This window comes from Pantherophis guttatus, chromosome 6 (genome assembly GCF_059756535.1).
Source record: "Pantherophis guttatus breed Tessera chromosome 6, ASM5975653v1, whole genome shotgun sequence".
NCBI classification, from domain to species: Eukaryota; Metazoa; Chordata; class Lepidosauria; order Squamata; family Colubridae; genus Pantherophis; species Pantherophis guttatus.
Genome location: NC_142068.1, coordinates 59978373 through 59997806, shown reverse-complemented (window position 1 = coordinate 59997806; position 19434 = coordinate 59978373). Strand labels below are relative to the sequence as shown.

General features: G+C 41.9%; 1 protein-coding gene across 5 annotated transcripts in view; it reads right to left on the bottom strand.

Annotated features, from left to right (window-relative positions):
* The window catches only part of LHPP (phospholysine phosphohistidine inorganic pyrophosphate phosphatase), a 136764-nt gene extending 117330 nt beyond the window's left edge, over positions 1 to 19434 (bottom strand). For all 5 annotated transcript variants that reach the window (XR_015728335.1, XM_034436406.3, XM_087871589.1 and 2 more), the window contains exon 1: positions 19269 to 19434. Coding sequence is in view for 4 of the 5 variants with exons in the window: in XM_034436406.3 (XP_034292297.1) it covers positions 19269 to 19396 (128 nt within the window). In the remaining variant the exon portion in view is untranslated. The remainder of the gene's footprint in view (positions 1 to 19268) is intronic.

The window sequence follows — 19434 nt, the reverse complement described above, 5'->3', positions numbered from 1 at the left end:
CACGCCCATCCCAAAATATTAAGGAAATCAAAACTGGGGCTCCTCTTGCTGGTGAAAATTATGCTTGGGAAAAAATGAGCAATTTGCAATAGCTTTATTTATTGTTTTCAATGTTGCTTGCAAATGTTTTGCTTTCTAACTAATCTCTCCGTTTACTTTCTAAACAGAGACATTTCCATTTCCTTCTTGATAATCTATCTTTTCCCTAAGGAACTCAGAATAAAATACTGGGATTAGGAAGCAGATTTTCAAATAGAGAGGTACTTTTGGTAAAAAGAAATCTCACTATCTCCACTTTCCATTTATTTGCTTATTTTAAAAAATGTTATCCTACGTGCATATGCATTACTCAAAGTCTAATATTCCCCCTCATATGCTACTAGCTTGCATGTGACAGACATTCAGAGAAACCCAGCACTTAGGAATCCATGACAGTTGTGCGGATACCCTCCTTTAATATAGAAATGGAAACCCAATCCACTAGCTTTCCAGGCTTGAGCTGGAGGCAAACTGTAGTAGTAATAATTACTACACAGTGCAATATAGCATGGTGTACAATATAAGTTTATAGAAATATTTTCTGAAGTTTTGACCTACCAGGAGATCTTATTAGTTTTTTAAAAAAGTGTAGCAAATTTAAAAAGTACATTCTTCAATTATCAGAATTTTTGAGTGATTCAGGATTTATTTATTTATTATTTATTTATTTATTTTTGCGATTTATATGCCGCCATTCTCCCAAAGGACTCAGGGTGGCTTACAACAACAATCAATAATACAAATCACAAAATAACAAAATAAGTTAAAAACCCCTTAAAAACCATATTTAAAATTATTAGTTTGTGCAACCCCTAGCAGATAAGTTATTTGACAGAAGAGCCACGTCTTCAGTTCGCGGCGAAAGGAGAGGAGGTCCGGGGCTATCCTGAGCTCGGTGGGCAAATCATTCCAGAGGATCGGTGCTCCGACAGAGAATGCTCTCCCCGTGGGGGCCGCCAGTCGACACTGTTTGGCCGACGGCACCCTGAGGAGGCCTGCTCTGTGGGAGCGCACGGGACGGTGGGAGGAAGGCAGGAGATGGTCCTGCAAGTACCCCGGGCCTAAGCCACTAATTCCATATAAATTGGGAAATTAACCCACAAAATGTTAAGCTGAGAGACCCATTCTCTCTCTCCTCTCTCTCTTCCCCCAACCCAATTTTTATGTATTAATCTTGACTTTGCAGTCATCATCTGAGACTAAGTCCCTCTAGAATGATGTGACTACACAACACACACATTTACAAAAGTAGCCAGAAAAAGAGAAGCCAAAGTTTGGGTATAGCTGTGACAATATAAACAAATAACTTATTTATCATTTTCATGTCTGAAGCATGCAAATGAAACCAACCATATTTGATTTGGCCATTTTGCTCTTACAGCAGCTGAAAATGCTTTTTTTTTTTCAGTTGAATTTCTGCTGCAACTTCAGGAGATGTTTCACATTCTATTATGGCCATGTTTCTGATATTTTATTATTTTACCTCCTTTATAATTTTATACAGTTTTATGCTTCAAATCTTTCTTGTACCTCCGTGTTGGAATTGTTATTTATGTATTTACTAAATCTGCTTGTTTAAAAGTAGATTTAAACAAAATAAGCAAATAGCATGAATTGCTGCCATGAAAACAAAAAAATCCTGCCAGGTAAAAACAAATGTCAGTGAGTATAATACTCTGTTAGAGGTAGATGTTTCTCTTGTAGTAACAAGTCTTGTGTTCATGTGCAATAACTCTTCAGCCAGCCACATAGGAGAAAATCAGATGGAAGTGAAATACATTTGGAGATCAGTGGAATGAGAGTTCCACACTCAAGAGGCTGATTCTAATTCCCATTACGTCCATGACATTCTGAAGTGGCATCTGTGCAGGTCCCAATTTTTTAATTTTTAACTTTAATAAGATTGCTGAAACTGTACAAACGTTCAGCATCTGGGACAGATTTTCCAGGATAATAATGCTAAAATCTCATGAACTGGTGAGATTTGGAGCAACTGAAAGTGGGGGGGAGGACATGCTTTCATCATTGCATAATGCCTGCAACATCATTATCACCAACTTTCCACAACCGCAATGAAAGAAAGGAATCCGACAACAGTAATCTAATGAAAGTATATAGTACAGGTAGTCCTCAATTTACAACAGTTCGCTTAGTGACCATTCAAAGTTACAACAGCACTGAAAAAAGTGACTTATGGCCATTTTTCACACTGATGACGGTTGCAGCATTCGCCACGGTCATGAGACAAGCACCTTCTGACAAGCAAAGTGAATGGGAAAACTAGATTCAGTTAACAACCATGTCACTAACTTAATAATAGTTAAGTGATTCACTTAACATATATCATAAAGGTCATAAAACGGGTCAAAATTCATTTAACAAATATCTCAGCAATAGAAATTTTGGGCTCAAGTATGGTCGTAAATTGAGGACTACTTGTATTATAATAAGAAAGAAATAATACTTTCACAATCCCTGCCTTGGAAACTGGCTGGTTAGTATAATAAGAAAGGATGTCAGACTAATTAGGCCTTTAATCTGGACCAGTATTTCTGGTTTTTAAGGCCTTATAGGCTCTCTGAATGCCTTCTAAAGTGGTCACCAAATTGTAGTTATTAGATTGGCAATTATTTCCCAATTACCAATGTATAATTGGTGACAGAAGGGAAAAATTAAATACATGGGGGCACAATTATATTAACACCATAATTCATTTGATTTTTAATTACATTTTAATGAAATTAAATCAAATTTTGTTTTGTCCTAGTCTCATGATTATGAGATTGCACAGCTTTCCCGGGTAGCCATTAGCCCAAAATAATGTGGGCACCCTTGATTTAAAGTGTGTGTTCTGTTACTAAAGTAGACCCAAACACTAGCCAACGGAAATATTAACGATGAAAATTAATATATTTTAGATATTATATTCTAGATTTTCATGCTTATTTATTTATTTATTTTATTTATTTCATGTATTTATATGCCGCCCTTCTCCAGAAGGACTCAGGGCGGCGAACACAAGTTAAAAACATGTACAACAAAATCCCATTTTAAACCAAATTAACTAATAAATAATAAAACTCAGAATCAGAGTCAGCCTATTTGTTTGAACAGCCAAGTCTTCAGGTCCCAACGGAAGGAACGGAGATCAGGAGCCGTCCGGAGCTTTTATGCAAAGCTGACATCTAAACATCCAGCATGGTTGTTCAGAAACAAAAAATAATCAACTACCCTCTTAGGAAGGAGCCAATTACAGCATGCGGTAGAAACTAATTCTACAAATAGTTTATATTAACAAGTGTAGCCTGTGGCAACTGGAAAATTCACAGATGAATTTTGACAAGGATACACAACTTGTTCCTTTGATCCTATTATTCTAATTTAAAGCATGAAAATATTTGCCCAGTTGCCTAGTTTTATTAGGGTTTATTATCTGTGAATAATGATGAAAAGATCACCAACTAGTCCCTTGATCTTTGAATGTTCAGCATAGTTATGAGGATTTACAGTAGGTGTACATTTTATGAAAAAGCTTATTTTTGCAGTCATACAACTCAGAAAGTCTTTCCTGATTTTTCTCTATGAACCTTGACAGCTGAGCTATTATTTTGTGTGAGCAGCCCAGGAAATGAATTTGTCATTTACTACTATTATGAGCTATCTTAATCACATTTTTATGGATAATATAATCCAGTAATCGTATTACACTGGCCTTTGTTTCATACTGATGGATTGTTAACTGTTTGCCTTTGAAGTCCCTAATTATAATCTATAAAAGCCAGTTGAATTCAATACAACACTTCCACTGTGAAATCATTATTACACTTTGTATATAAAGAGCATCTGTTGGTAAACAATTAACTAGGGACTAACAGAAAGGAAGCAATTCTTTGCCCCATTTTAATCATCACTTAGCTAATGCCTTCCAAGAAAAAATAAGAGAAAGATTCAATCATCTGTAGTTCTTTTAAATCCAGAGATTACCACAATTAAAGAATCTATGATGAAGGTTTTCTGTGTTTATTCCTTTTGGAACAATAATATCACCAGTTTGCTTTTGGGTGTACTTCAAGGGTTGTCTTCTTTAAAGTCCTTCAGGGATTAGGATATGAGTGTCCTCAAAATCATCTATTCCCAGGGGTTCTCTGCCAATCTATTAAGAACTGGAACAAGGCGCTCTCTCCGGATACTGATCCCAAGGAAGTGTCCTCTGCAGGAACCAGACAGTAAGGCCTTTTCAGTCACTGCCCCATTCTCTCGAATAGCATTCCTCTGGAGATCAAATCTCAAAAATTTTCAAAGAATAACTGAGACCTGCAGCATGGTCTTTGTAGTCTGAGACATTCCTTTAAGTTATTTTGATGCTCAGGAAATTATAGCTAAGGATCATGGCATTAAGAGACATTGTTTTCTGTAACGTGTGTTTAGTGTATATAATTGTTACTGAAGTTTTTTTTCACTGGAATAGAGTGGTAGAATGGACGTTGGTCTTACCTGATACGTCCGTTCTCGAACAGGAAGGGGCGACGGTCAGACTGGGGGGTTGACTTCCTCTATGCAGCAGGATCGAGTTGAATCAATTTGAATAACTCCGCCCTCCTGGCCCAGTGTTTCGGCGAGGGCGTATGCGAATGGTGACGTGTCTTCCTGAAACGAGAGAGAGTTAATAACCACCCTCCCCAACCAACCCTGAGGGCCGTAACCAAGGGTGGGGCTGACCGTCGCCCCTTCCTGTTCGAGAACGGACGTATCAGGTAAGACCAACGTCCATTCTCCGTAGGAAGGGGGCGACGGTCAGACTGGGGACATACCAAAGCCTCATGTCCACTAGGGTGGGAAACCTCGGCCCGAAGGACCTCAGGGAGGAACGACAGCCTGCAGAACACGACGGCCGAAAACCGCGTCAGATGATGCGTATGCGTCCACCCGGTAGTGCCGAATGAATGGAGATATGGAAGTCCACGTAGCCGCCTTGCAGACCTCCTCCAGAGTGGCCTGCGTAGCCCAAGCCGTTGAGGTGGCAGCGCTCCTGGTCGAATGGGCGGTAACATGGCGAGGTACCGGCAGCTGCAAGTGTTGGTAGGCTGTGGCTATGGTGGCCCTAATCCACCGGCCTAAGGTGGGTCCTGATACTCGCGCCCCAATAGATTCTGGCTGGAATGAGACAAAAAGAGTCTCTGTCTTGCGAAAGGGCGCCGTTCTAGCGATGTAAATACGTAGGGCGCGACGAACATCTAGACGATGCCAGATTCGCTCCGAACGATGAGATGGCCGAGGACAAAAGTCCGGTAGAACGAGCTCTTGAGCCCTGTGAAACAGCGAATTAATTTTTGGGAGAAATGCCGGATCAAGGCGCAGGACAACCCTGTCGTTGTGGAATATGCAGAGGTCACTGCGGATGGACAGGGCAGCCAGTTCTGAAATTCGGCGAGCCGAAGTGATGGCGATTAGAAAGGAGACTTTGAATGATAAGAAGCGGAGAGAAACCTGCCGGAGAGGCTCAAATGGCGAAGCTGTCAGTGCCGTGAGAACCTTATTCAGGTTCCAGGTAGGAAACCGATGAACCGTAGGAGGGCGGAGGTTAGTCGCCCCCCTGAGGAAATTACGTATGAAGGGGTGGCGTGACAAGGAGTCCGGAGAGCCACAGGAGAGGACCGAGGCGAGAGCAGCCACCTGCCGGCGTAGAGTGTTGGGTGCTAAACCAGAATGGAAGCCGTCTCGGAGGAAGGAGAGGACCTGGATGACAGACGCAGAAAGAGGGTCTATGGAAGATCGGTGACACCAGGAAACGAAGGCACTCCACGTGGCTCCATAGATCCTGTTAGTAGAGGGCCGGCGAGCAGCCTGCATGATGTCAATGACTTCAGGAGGGATACGTTTGGAGGTTAGGAGTTCCCGCTCAACCTCCAGGCGGTTAAATGGAGCCAAGCGGGATCTGGGTAGAGAAGGGCTCCCTGCGAGAGAGTCACCGAGTTGTTTGGGAAGCGCCAATGAGGGGCCACCGATAGTGAGATCAGGTCCGCATACCATGGTCGGCGTGGCCAGTGAGGTGCCACCAGAATGAGTTCTGCTTTCTCTTCCAGCATCTTCCGGAGGACCCTCGGGATGAGGGGCAGCGGGGGAAAGGCGTAAAGCAGTCCCCGAGGCCAAGGACTGCGAAGAGCGTTGGTGGCCTCTGCCTGAGGGTCCGGGAAGCGAGAGAAGTACCTCGGGAGAAGGTGGTTCGACGACGAGGCGAAAAGGTCGAGTACCGGAGTCCCGAAGCGGCGGGTAATTCGTTGAAACAGAATGGGGGACAGGCTCCATTCTCCGTGGTCTATCCTGGAGCGGCTCAAGGCGTCTGCCTGTACGTTCGCCGTCCCGGAAATGTGGTCTGCCCTGATGGATGAAAGGTGAGCTTCGGACCAGCGACCCAGGAGGACGGTCTCCGCCAGAAGAGCTTTGGAGTGAGTGCCCCCCATTTTGTTTATGTGCGCCTTGGTGGACATATTGTCCGTACGGACTAGGACATCCCGGCCCTGTACTAGATGTCGAAAGTGGATGAGGGCTAGACGCACGGCCCGTAATTCCAGGTAATTGATATTGTGCTGACGGTCCTGGAAGGACCACAGGCCCTGAGCCATGTGATGGTCTAGGTGGGCGCCCCACCCGGTCAAGCTGGCGTCCGTTGTGAGGACTAGCCGAGGAGGTTCCGTGTAACAGCTCCCCTTTGAAATCGCTGTTGAAGTCCACCACCGAAGAGACGAGACTACCATCGGAGGGAGGCGGATGCGGGACAGCGAGGAGCTCCGTCCGGAGCGCTGGTAAGGTAGGAGGAGCCACTGTAGCTCCCTGCAGTGTAAGCGAGACCAGGGGACAATTCCGAAAGTGGATACTTTCTTGCCCAAAAGGCATGATAATTTCCTGATGGAGATCGTTCCCTCCTTCCTACACTCACTAGCTAAGGCCCGAATGTTGGCCTGGCGATCCGGGGAAAGGAAAACTAGGCCCGAAACTGAATCAATAGAGGCACCCAGGTGAATGATACGAGTGGCAGGGGACAAGTGGCTCTTGGCCCAGTTAACTGAAAACCCGTGCATTTGAAGAAAAGAAAGAACAGTAGAGAGGTCAGTACGAGCAGAAGATAGAGAAGAAGAAAGGATGAGGATGTCGTCCAAATAAAACTGTAGTCTGATAGGGAGGGACCGAATGCGAGCTATCAGGGCGGCCATGACCTTAGTAAAAACCCTAGGGGCCGAAGAGAGGCCGAAGGGTAATGCCCTATATTGAAAGTGGGAACCCCTGAAATGAAAACGAAGGAATTTTCGGTGAGAGGAGTGGATAGGAATATGGAGGTAGGCCTCCGTCAAATCAATGGAGGAGAGAAAATCCCCGGGGCGAAGACACTCCAAGATGGAGAAGAGTGTATGCATCTTGAACCGGCGGTAAGTTATGTATCGGTTCAAGGCCTTAAGGTCCAGGATGGCCCGCCAACCCCCCGAGGCTTTACTAACAATGAATAGTCGGGAGTAAAACCCCTCACCCTGCTGGTCAAGGGGGACCAGTTCAATCGCCTGAATGGCCAGAAGGTGGTCAATTGCAGCGGCCAACAAGGACCGCTTCTGCGGATCACGAGAAAGGGGACAGGAAATAAAAACAGGAGGGGGGGGGCGAATAAATTCTAACAGGAGACCAGAATGGATAGTTGACAAAACCCAGGCATCAGAAATAGAAGAGAGCCATTGGTTGTAGAAAAGGGACAAACGACCCCCGATTGGAATTCTATCAAGAGATCTATCTACCTCTCCTATTGAAACGACCCCGCCCTCCCCGAAATGGCCGTCGTGGAGGTTGATTGCTGCCCGATCTAACCTGAGGCTCGAAATGCTGGGTTCGAGCTGAGACGGGTCGCTGAAAACGAGACTGGGAAGAGCTGTAGTCGGATCCTCGAAAGGAATGAGGCCGGGGGTAGGGAGAGTAGCGGGAATCCGACCGCCTGTGCTGCGAGGGAAGAATCCTGCGTTTGTCCCGTGTTTCAATCAGGAGGGGCTCCAAAGGCGGACCGAAGAGGCTGCCGAAGGAGTAGGGGGCCGAAGCCAGCTGCCACTTGCTGAGCATATCAGCCTGCCAATTCCGGAGCCAGAGCAGGCGGCGAGAGGTGACAGAAGAACCAAGTGCCCTGGCCGCGAATCTGGTGGCATTGAGCGTTGCGTCAGCAGAGTACTCTAGAGCGGCCATAATTTTATTGATGTCCTGATGAGCCCTGAGGTCCGAGCGTGGCAAACGGTCTTGGAGCTGTTTAAGCCAAAGCAGGGCAGCGCGATTGAAAAAAGATGCAGAAGATGAAGCCCTGATGGACCACGATGCAGCCAGGTGGCCCTTGACCAGGGTCTTCTCAGCTCGCTTATCCTCCGGTCGGAGAGAATCTTCGGGAGGCCCCGTGGGGTGGCCCGGGTTAGCCAAAGCTATGATAGGGGCCTCAACTGGTGGCGGTTGAAGAAGATCCGCAAGCGCGGGAGCAGAGTTGTATAGGCGCTTATCCAAATTATTAGGGCTAGGGCCCGCACCCGGAAGCGACCACTGACGACGAAGCACATCCAGAAAGAGTTTAGGTGCTGGAATAGTTTCTGGGGCCACAGTCGGTTCAGCGAACAAGGCTGAAGCAGGATCCAGAGGAGGAGGAGCCGAAGCAGGCCCTGGAACTTCCCCCAGGTGAGTGGTGGCAATAGCTTTAAACAGTAATGACCGGAACATTTGAGGTTTAAAAAGACCAATGAATGGGGATTGATCAGGAGCCAGGACTTCATCGTCAGAAAGAGCCGCATCAGGTGTTTCCTCAGGCTCAGAGGGGGGAGCTAAGTCCTCCAAGTAATCAAAGTCCTCTGGTTCTGGGTCATAGGACTGGTCTTCAAGACTCCTGCGTTGAGGGGGAGGAGGCTGTTGAGAGGGAGCTGCAGGCCTAGCCGGAAACCCAGCTTGTTGCATACATTGGGCAAAACCCTCCCTAATGACACGAGTCATGATGGACTCGAAGGCTTCTGGCCATTGTGAGGGAGCTGCCTGAGGGGGAGGAACCACGATCTCCGGTGATGGAGAAGCACTCCTTGATGAAGGGGCCTCAGACACAGTCTGGAATAACGGCTCCTTACCAGGTGGAAGAACAGGCCCCGCAGAAGATGGACGGTCTGGAGAGAGATCCCTGACTTCCTGTTCAGAGCTGTGGATCTGGGAGGCTGAAGCAGAAGGAAGAGGTTGGGCCTGAGCCGAGGCCTTGGAGAAGGCCTTCTCCATGGCCTTATGGCGGCGTTGTTCATCCCTCGTTGCCTGGGGAATGGTTGAGGAGGAGGTCTTGACAGACCTGGACTTCTTGGCTGGGGGAGGCTGAGAGGAAGAGCCCTCTAAGGGATCCTCAATGGGGAGGGCGCGGTGTGCTGAACGACCGGAATGCTTGTGCCTGTGAGAGTTATCCGCCATTACCACGATCCCAAGGGCAAAAATGGCCGACGAGAGAAAAGGGCGCCAAAAAAACCAGCAGTTCAAAGTCCCTGCAAGGCTATGGGAGGCTCGGAGTGTTGTGAGGCAAAAAAATGGCCGCCGCGGCAAAGGCGCGCCAATTTAAACTGTCAGTACTCACAGATATAAGGCAGGCTCCCGGGAGGATGCAGGCAGGCAGCTCCAATACTATCGCTAGCTCAAAGGCTATTATTGCGATATCCGATGCAGCGAGACAAGCTCAAGCCGAATAAACAGGCTGCTAGGCAAAAATAAGCCTTTTAAACGCAGCGCCGAGAGTTAAGAGATCGGAAAAGCCGATAATGAAGAAAACAGGAACTGAAGGCAGCCCTGAGCCTCCTAGCCGGATCCCCGGCTATCCGCTGAAGAAAAAAAAAATTTTTAAATTGCAGAAAGGCTAAACTAGAGCAGTTTTAACTGTCCAGACTGGAAGACACGTCTATCCAGCATAGATCGAGTCGAAACACTGGGCCAGGAGGGCGGAGTTATTCAAATTGATTCAACTCGATCCTGCTGCATAGAGGAAGTCAACCCCCCAGTCTGACCGTCGCCCCCTTCCTACGGAGAATGGTTCACCTAAATTCCTTGGCTTTGGCAACCACCAATTTTGTCCCACCAGTTTCTATTGTTAAGAGAGAGAGAGAGAGAGAGAGAGAGAGAGAGAGAGAGAGAGAGAGAGAGAGAGAGAGAGAGAGAGAGAGAGAGAGAGAGATGATATAATTGGCATAATTTAACTCCTGAAATGCAAGACAGAATCAAATCGAGCACGTGCCATGCCCAAATCACCATAAATTATAAATTGGGTATATATGGATGTATTGTCTGCAGGTCAATCTTGACTTCTGGTGACTGCCTGGGCAAATCCTTTCAGTTTTCTTGACAAAATTTCAGATGTGGTTTGCCATTGCCTAATTCCCAGGGCTGAGAGACAGTGACTGGCTTAAGGTTACCTTGCTGGCCTCGTGCCTAAGGCCAGACTAGAACTCACAGTCTCTTGGTTTCAAGGCCTGGTGCCTTCACCACTACACTAAACTGATTCTCGTGCCTGAGTTATGCACTTGCCTTTTTAATAAAAACAGTAAACATAACACTGTAATGCAAAGCACATTACAGTAACATTAAACACCATCTATATATACATTAGAAACTGAGAAAACTACTGTAGGAAGTTAGCACCCATCCCTTTCCTAGAAGAATGAAATATTTTAGGAAATATTAAAAAGGTAGAATATTATGTTTCCCTGGATGAGAAATGGAGAAGCATGTTTTAAAGACAAATCAGCTCCCACCTTCTTGTGCGCCCCCCACCCTTTGTCAATGGGCCAGAGGCAGAAACTCAATTCCCTCCCATCTTTGTCAATGGACCATCATCTGCAACACAATAGGACCCATCTAGCAACAGAAACTCACCACATGGTACCTGGGAAGATTACATCAGCCAGCAAGGCTAGCTAAGACCCCCACCCCCTGGGAGTCTGACAAGCAATCAGAACACTCTTTTGGGGCCCCAGGAAGTTCAAAGCCAGAGAGGGCATAAAACCCAGGGACTCGCTGCATCTTGGCCCTTTTCTGTTTGGGGACTCAAACCATGTGATCCTGTCCACCATTAAACCATCTTTCCAAGCAGTCTCCATGTTTCCAGTGTCTTTTTCCCCACTTGGAGCTGAACCCAGAAGGATATTTCTTCTAACACTATTAACAAAATTCAACCCAAAAGAATCTACAGGGGTTTTAAAAAAGACCCAACACAAAGATGTCAAATTAAAAGAGACATTGATCAAAATCTAAATTGCTCATAGTGTCATTCTTTCTGTGTCAAAGTTGGCACAGCTTATTCACAAATTCCTGTAGTGCAAGCCCAATTTTGAGTTAATTTGCTCCACTGTTTTAAGTATGTACCAAAAACCCCCTGCTCCTTTCCAATTCCCATTCATATCATTGCTAAATAAAAAGAAAATAACCTTGAAGACAATCCTCTTCCCCAAAACGAAGAATAGAATTACCATACTGCCAGCAAATGTAAGATGGGAACATGCGACCTCTCGCCCTCCAATTTTAAAGAGAATATTTTCAGGAGAAGCATAGATATCTTTCGGTAAATATAGCAATTGCTATTTGTCTGTTGTTCCCTGAACACAGAACTGGAACCATGATCCTGTAGTCATATCCGGTAGTCTTTATTAATTTTATGTAGAAAAGGATCATATTTCCCCCATCAGAAGCTATTGAGAACCCAACCCTGATCTTCTATTTGTAGTCTCCAAATGATGATTTGAAGTATAGCGTGAAACATCTGTCCGGTATTAAAAATATCAAGCTTTTCTCAGAGTATTGTCAGATTCTGATGTGAATCTCACCTGTCCAAGATAGCATTTGGACTACTTCTAAGAGTTATCATTGTGCCAAGATTTTATCTGAACTACACAATCTTCCTAGTTCTTCTGATATGTGAGCCCCAAGGCAGATTTCCTACTGTAAGAAGAAATATCCTTCTGGGTTCAGATCCAAGTAGGAAAAAGACACTGGAAACATGGAGACTGCTTGGAAAGATGGTTTAATGGTGGATAGGATCACATGGTTTGAGTTCCTGAATAGAAAAGGGCAGAGATGCTGCGAGTCCCTGGGTTTTATGCCCTCTCTGGCTTTGAACTTCCTGGGGCCCCAAAAGAGTATCCCAATTGGTTGTCAGACTCCCAGGGGGTGGGGGTCTTAGCTAGCCTTGCTGGCTGATGTAATCTTCCCAGGTGCCATGTGGTGAGTTTCTGTTGCTAGTTGGGTCCCATTGTGTTAGTTTCTCTTGTTACGTGGGTCCTATTGTGTTGCAGATGATGGTCCTTTGACAAAGGATTGGGTTTCTGCCTCTGGCCCATTGACAAAAGAGGGGGAGGCAGGAAGGTGGGTGCTGCTTTGTCTTTAAAACATGTTTCTCCATTTCTCATTCAGGGAAATATATTCTGCCTTTTTAATATTTCCTAAAATATTTCATTCTTCTAGGAAAGGGGTGAGTGCTAAGTTCCTACACTATGACACTGCTTCTTCCTGGTTCACCACTAATATCTGCCTGTAATTCAGTATTAACTCTACTTGAAGTCTTACCCAAATTTCAACAATCCCTCAAGAAACTTGCATGATGAATGTACTATGCTATTAAGGCTGTTCTCAGATGTAAGTATAAGTATTTAGAAACAATTCTTAAAATTATGAAAATTAAGGTGTGCTGACCCAGCTCTCTGAAACCACTGATTTCTATGGAAGGCCTTGTAGCATGCAAAGTTCCTGATGTTGGGGACAAGTATCTGAACAGGCAAGGCAGAATTACACAATACTGATCCTCGTTTTTCTATTAACTCAACAAGGGAAAATAATTTTATATGCATATATGATGACAGGATACAAGTAACCAGATTAAAATTATATGCTCAACCACATTCAAACCATGCTAAATTTATAGTAAGAAAAGGACAGGGAGCTGATGCATAGTTTAAAAAAATAATATAGCAATATTACAGGGATAGCTTGATTGATTATAATGCAGCCATAACTCTGAGATATGTTTTTGTACCCAAGAGCTAATGGCTAATTTACCAATTACTGCAAGAACAACAAAGCACAAATCAGTATGATTACATCTATCCCAATTGTGGAAGAACTGAGATGACTCTCTTGGCAGGTGTAATTGACAATTACTGTGATGCATTTTAAATAAAAGATCATACATAACTGCTTGATTGGGAAAACAGTGCCATTTTATGAGACTCCACAACAGGATTCATCCACAGGAAATTCTCAGGCAAAAATTGTTAGAATACCAAGGCTATCATTCAATGATACTTATCATTTATCTAGTAACTGACAATGAATAAAGTAAATAAGGACTGGATGTTGTAATTATTATTTTGTTTTGCTGTGTTATTTATTTAAACCTTCCAAGTTTATTTGGTTAACTTCCTTGACCAAAAAAAAAAAGTATTTCCATTTTTACAAGTAGTTCTTTATCTATTTCAATTAAGATATAACAAAAATGCCTAGTTAGACTGAAAGTAAGCAGTAATGGATTCCATTTAGAAAAACATGAAGTGCCAACATTTATTTGGTGAATATTTAAATTGCCAATTTCCAGAAGCCTTAAGACACTTTATAGTACCGTACATCTAATAATAAATTTTATACAATAAAATTATTTATTAAAAATCATCAAAAATGTACTGCCAATCAAATCAACAGCGAATAAAACCACCTCTTTAATGCTGCCTTGATTTAGTATGTAAGCAGTGATAAATTGGCTGTCCTTAAATAACCTTAAGTAAATTTAATGTTATTTTTATCCATTGAATCTATTCACCTATATTTTTATTATCTACAAACTAACTGGCAGCTTATATAATTACACACACACTCTTAATATATGTGTGGAATGGCCTTGTTGTGTTATCCCAAAAACCAAACTAGCATGCACATTCTATACAAACTGTGGTTTGCCAACTATAAACAATAGCAGTTTGCTATGTACAAAGCCACTGTAGTAGTTAAACCTAGAGATTACTAACATGTCTGATAATTTTGATATTCAAACTTTTGTGTTACATACATACCCTAAGTAACCATAATGAGATACCCAGCAAGGTATGTTACCAAATGTTAAAAATGTATTCAAATAAATTACCATTATCATTGAATTCTCTATAATCGTAATTCTACTGTTCTTTCTAAAATAGGAAAATATTTAAAAAGAATACTAAAGGCTACTTTTTATCTTGAAATGCATTACTATCTTGACTAATCCCCTGCTTTGGTTTTTCTTTTCTTCTTTTAATACATATATTTCTTCTGGGTATTTGACTGAATTTGTTATACTTCCTAGCACAAGTTAAACACTTGGGTTAGCAGGAAAAAATAGGCTTCATTCCTAATAGGGTCTTACAGTTAGGAAACAAAAATGCTTGGAAATTGGCAATGTAAACACACGTAAATAGGGAATATTATAACAAAGCAAGTTAACAAGGTTTTTTAACATGTCTACTATTTCCAACCCTTCCACTTACAGGAATATCTTTATAAAGCAGTTTCCAAGACTATCCATATCTTCTCCATGAGGTTATTTCTCCCCTTTTCCCTATCCCAAATGTTTAAATTGTTTTACAATTGCAATTGGGCTACTTCTTTTTGCAATCCTGCCCTTGTAAAACTCTGCAGGCATCTTATTCTAACCTGACCATCCAGCTGCTCTACCGTGTCATGGTGCTCTAGATTTCCGTTCCCCTTCTAAAGAGTCCTGTTGAAAATTGTGCCAACAGATGCCATATGAGGGTCAAACAACAGGATGTTGTAAATGTCTAACTGCTGTGGGCTTTTCAAATGTATATGCTAATAGGTATGCTATCAGCACACAGCTGTAAATGCAAATAACAAGTCTGAAGCAGGGTATTTTTATTGCTCTTTAACCACCTTCTGTATTGCAAGTGGGCAACTCCTCACTGGTTCCAACATAAAAAGCAAATCGCTTACTTCATCTTGAGGCTGTGTAAACCAATCAGAGCAATAATGGCACAGAACAGAGGAGATGCTATGGCTGATTGAATCGAGGTTTTCAACTAAAGAGTCTTGCTAGGATTCTTGTGACTGTCACACTAAAATGTCCATACAATTAACTGCTAGTAAGAGCAAAGCAGACAGAGAGTGTGGTCACACTTCATAACAAATTATTGAAAGCTAACACAATCAATATATGTTCCAAAGAAAAAAATAAAGATGTCCTATAGCAATTTAGATACTGAAATTTATTTTTACATGTTACCTACTTTGGAAGGTATTAAAACAATGAGGGAAATGACACACCTTTGTTAATATCAAACAAAAAGAAGCCCTTTTAATTTAAACAGGACTTTCCCTCAAATAAGTCAATATATGTTTGCCAGCAAAGTATTACATTCATGACATTTAAGCTGAAGATCTACCCATCATCAAATTTACTACTAAAAATTCAGCAACTGACTCTGGTTATTCTTACAACTGCATGCATTCTATCAAAAACAATAAGTGCATATTAAAAATATTATTTCTCTTGTAATCAATTATAAAGAGAAAGGCCTTATTTCGACTCTCACTCTGATCTCGCTTTCCAGCATAAATCACTAAATTTTTGCAGTTGCTTACAAATCTACTTTAATCTGATTTTTAAGAACACTTTCTTATCCATATCCCAAGAGGTTTAGTGGAGCTTACTTCCATGGAAGCTTAAAGCGCACCCTGCCATAGTGCAGGAATGATGCTAGGAAGAAGGAGAAGACTTCCATGCAAGTTTATTTGAACACAAAGCAAACAGAAAAAGTAAGAAAGGAATGCTTTTAGTCATAGATTTTCCTAATAAAAATATGTTTTATATAATGAGCTTTAAGCAGATGAACAAGCTACTACTGAATAATACGCCAATTATATATTTTAATTTACAATGCACTTACTGGAAGATTTTTCTTTTATATGGCTCTTTTCATAAAAACAGCTTTTTATGAAGCAGAAGGGGGGGGAAATCAGACTTCTGCTATCATATATTTATAATATATATGGCTGTTACAGATCTCAACACACACTTTTTGATACAAAGCTATTAACAGTGATGCTTTCAGTGGAAAGACAGTAAAATGCTGATACTAGGCATTTTTAACAAAATAAACCAGACATAAATTCAAGAGAGATGTTAACAAAACTTCCCAATGTTTGTTTTGCTTGTTCTGGCTAAACAAACTCTATTAGCAATTCTGATATTCATATTTTCCTATTTAAACTATCAGAATCTCCAAGATAATTGGAAAAATATTGAGATGGCTTTAAGTAAATGTCAGTTCCAATTCTACCAATGCAGATTTAGTCTATAAGAATTTTACTGTGCCCTGATTTAATTTCCTGGGACAAGAAGTTAATGATTAGTTAGCATGTCAAATCAGATTCTAAAGATGCAATAGCATGTATTCTTCTTGGGTCAAATAAGGGTGTAGGCCAAATTATTTATTAAATATAAATCCGAAATAATTAGGATCAGCTAATTTTCAGAATTTCAACATCTTGCATTTAACCCAAAGACTCTAACCTATTAACATTTGAATCAACATAACTTACATTACTTTGCTTTTTATCTGTAAAGTATGACTTAATATTTTAGTATCTGTACTTATAAAATGTAGTACAATTAGCACAAACAACAAGCAATATCTTGTATCCAAAATATAGAATAGAATAGAATTCTTTATTGGCCAAGTGTGATTGGACACACAAGGAATTTGTCTTGGTGCATATGCTCTCAGTGTACATAAAAGAACATTCGTCAAGAATAATAAGGTACAACACTTAATGATAGTCATAGGGAACAAATAAGCAATCAAATCATATTAGGAAACAGTCACTATAAATCGTAAGGATACCAGCAACAAGATTACAGTCATACAGTCGTAAGTGGGAGGAGATGGGTGATAGGAATATGAAGGGAAAGGGAAGGAAAAACAAAATTTAAAAAAATATGTGAATAAAAAGACTCCTAAAAACTCTTACAGTGCTTAAAATAGTCGATTTGGTTTAGATAACGTCTAACATTAGTCCAGTATTAGCAGAGTACACTAATTATACTCTATATAAACAAATAATAAAAACATAATTGTTCTTGATATAATTCATGAGTATCCAGCAGTCTTTTCATTTTAGTGATAAAACAGGAATATATTGTGTTTCTCTTGTTAAAAAAAAGTCAGTACTCCATTTCGGGATAATAACATGAAGGGGGGAGGGGAGAGACAATATATTGTCATGTGGACAGCCATCCCAACATGGCTTCTGTAACCATTAGGCAACATTCTTTTAGGACTAAAGTTTTAGCCAATATATCCAGAGGGCATCAACTTAATTAAGTAAAAGCAGCTACTGTATAAAAAAGCAAAAGAAAAACCAGGATATGAGTATTGCTCTTTCCAACCTATCAGATGTTGGAAAAGAAATGTGTAAAGGGTCAGGACTCAATTTATCTGTCAGTATAATCACTCTGCATTTGATCAGGGCAAGATCAAATTAGATGTAGTAAGGGAGGCAAAACAGAAAAAAAAAATCAAGTTTTAAAATGGACAGAATCTGGCCAGAAAAAGCTCTTCCCCAAATTCTTTCCCAGCTTGCTATTTACTCAAAACCAAGTCCTGCTGTGTAAATGGGCACAAATTGCCAATCAGAAGATCCTGCAGTATCCATATGGAGAGCAACAATAATACCACCCTTAAATTTAAGATTAATCTTGTAGGTGTTGCTACTTCTGTGGTATATGCTTTGGCATATAGCAGAAAATAATTTATCTTAAAAAAACATCAGGGAGAGATGCACACACACACAGAACTTTCCTTTAGCTACAATCCACTATCTAAAAGAATATTAGCATTTTAATACAGGTAGTCCTCAAATTACAACAATTCATTTAGTGACCATTCAAAAGAAAAGTATGACCATTTTTCACAGTTACCACCTTAGTAGGATCCCCATGATCATGTGATCAAAATTCATATGCTTGGGCAACTGATTCATACTTATGACCATTGCTCTGTCCCAGGATCATGTGAACCACTTTTGCGACCTCCTGACAAGCAAAGTAAATGGAGAAGCCCGATTCACTTAACAACCAAGTTATTAACTTATCAACTGCAGTGATTCACTTAACAACTGTGGCAAGAAAGATCGTAAAATGGGACAAAACTCACTTAACAACAGAAATTATGGTCTCAATTGTGGTCGTAAGTCAAGGACTACCTGTAACTGCATTATCTGTAACTTATAACTTCATTGCCAAGTAGCACAAAAATATTTTATTTGATCAGAGCAAAGTACGTTCCCAGTGAAAGAAACTAGAGGTATTCCCAAATCAGCATGTGCAGGATTCCACACTAATTTTTTTAAAAATGTAATTATCATTTATTGAAGAGGGAGGGGTATTACGATGTTTTGCTTGTTACAGTGAGCTACCAAGGAATCTGTTTTTCTTGCATCAGGATATACATCGGATTAATAAAAGCACTCCATAAAATCAGTGTTAACTGTCACTGTGTCAAAGTATCAACTACCACAAGAAAGGCTTAATTGCAGAGGATTTAAAAAAAACTGTATTCCCACAGCACACTATGGAGAAGACTAGGTTTAACGTGCTATGTAAACCATCCTCTCATGCGTCCCAAAGGTCCATTTTTTCAAGAGGAAACTAGGCTTTCTGGTTTTGCTTTGAACACCTTTCGCTTCTCATCCAAGAAACTTCTTCAGCTCATCCAAGAAGAAGTCAAAGAAACTTCTTAGATAAGAAGCGAAACATCTTCCCCCCCAAAAAACAAAAACCCAGAAAGTCCAGTTCGTCTCTTGAAAAAAAAAAGCACCTTTGGGACAACCATGACCTGGATGATTGAGAATCTCCATATGTGGTTTGGAGTCCACGGTGCAGTTTGGCGCAGTATGCGAATCTAACGCGAGTGGCTTGAAGTAAGCCACAATAAACCATGGTTTACTGAATTATAGCAACGGATCGGCATCTGCAATTGGTGGTATGGGTTGTACAAACCACACACGCGCCCTTTCTTGAAGAGCAGACTTCTCCCAAGCCGGCAGAGAGAGGTACCACCAGCAGGACCTGACTCGGTCAATAGCGGGAAGGAAGGGTTGGTGGTTGTTGTTGTTTTGCACCACAAAATGCCTCGCAGCCAATTGCTTGCAGGCCTCCCACTTACTTTTTTACCGCTTCTCTAGATCCCGAAATGGGGACTCCGCCTCCGTCGCCTCCGCTGTCATAAAGCACCCCGCTAATATCTAATAGCACTCCTTCTGCGCCCGCTAAGACTGCACCCCCATCAGCCATACCGGATAAGCCCCGCCCACGGCTCAGCTAGAGCCTGC